This window comes from Pyrgilauda ruficollis, unplaced genomic scaffold, assembly GCF_017590135.1.
Source record: "Pyrgilauda ruficollis isolate IOZ18807 unplaced genomic scaffold, ASM1759013v1 scaffold2546, whole genome shotgun sequence".
NCBI lineage: Eukaryota > Metazoa > Chordata > Aves > Passeriformes > Passeridae > Pyrgilauda > Pyrgilauda ruficollis.
Window position 1 is genome coordinate 1,469 of NW_024523874.1, and position 1,099 is coordinate 2,567.

The following is a 1,099-nucleotide window of genomic DNA, read 5'->3' on the forward strand; positions in this document are numbered from 1 at the left end:
TTGGGGGGGAAAAAGGGAGTTTGGGGTGAAAAACGGGGGTTTGGGGGGGAAAATGGGGGTTTGGGGGGAAATAGGGGGTTTGGGGGGGAAATAGGGGTATTGGGGGAAAAAAGGGGATTTGGGGCAATAAAGAGGGTTTTGGGGTGGAAAAAGGGGAGTTTGGGGTGGAAGAAAGGGATTTGGAGGTGAAAAAAGGGGATTTGGGGAGGCTGGAAAAGGTTTGGGGGAGATGTGAGGGGGTTTGGGGGGGAATTGGGGGTTTGAGGGGATTTGAGGTGGGATTTTGGGGCTTTGAGAAGTTGGGAGGGGATTTGGGGTGGGATTTATGAGTGGGAGGAGAATTTGGGGGGCTCAGGGTGGAATGTGAGGGGGTTTTGGGGGATTTGAGGCGATTTGGGGTCAGCCTGGGAGTGCCGGCCCTCACCAGCTGCTCCCGGTACGGGAATTCCTTGCGCCCGTCGGCTCCATCCCGGTAAAACTCCTGAAAAAATCGCTTCGCCTTCTCTGAGGGGAAAGCAGACACCGAGAGGGGAGGGTCAGACACGGGGGAAGGGTCGCGATATCGCGGCAATGTCCTGATAATCGGGGGGGGTCCCGATAACGGATCAATAACGGGTCAATAACGGAGACCCCGCGCCCCCCGCTGGCCCCAAACCTTTCTCGCTGTCGTAGTCGCGCGGGGCCATGGCGGCGCCGCTCCTGTCGCGGTTTCCTGTCGCGATATTCCCCTCACGATCGCGATTTTCCCCTCACGGCCGCTCCCCCCTTTTCCCGCCACTGCCTTCCCCTCACGGCGAGTGGCGCGAAAAACCGGCACCCACGTGACGGCCGAAGGGCCAATCAAAACGCAGGGGCCGCCTTCCGCTTGTCGACAGAGCCGGCCAATCACTGCAGAGGACGCGCGGAAGAGGGGAAAGATCAGCCAATAGGAAGGCACGGCGGTGCCCACGTGCGGATAGGCCACGCCCTCATTGGGCGGGGCCGCGCGCGCGGCGGCGGCGGGAACCGGCCCGGAGGTTCGGGGGGCTCGGGAGGGGCTTGGCCACGCCCCCTCTTAAAGGGGCCGCGTCGCTTTTTGGGAGGATTTTGGGGTTTTTTT

General features: G+C 61.2%; 1 protein-coding gene across 1 annotated transcript in view; it reads right to left on the reverse strand.

Annotated features, from left to right (window-relative positions):
• LOC121355550 (DNA replication licensing factor MCM7-like) overlaps positions 1-805 on the reverse strand; it is a gene marked incomplete at its 3' end in the record, with an annotated part of 2,247 nt that extends 1,442 nt beyond the window's left edge. Inside the window, exons 1-2 of the mRNA XM_041471052.1 lie at positions 656-805; positions 425-504 (exon numbers count right to left, since the gene is read on the reverse strand). Coding sequence (XP_041326986.1) covers positions 425-504; positions 656-686 — 111 coding nt within the window. The remainder of the gene's footprint in view (positions 1-424; positions 505-655) is intronic.
• Between the last annotated feature and the right edge of the window lie 294 nt (positions 806-1,099).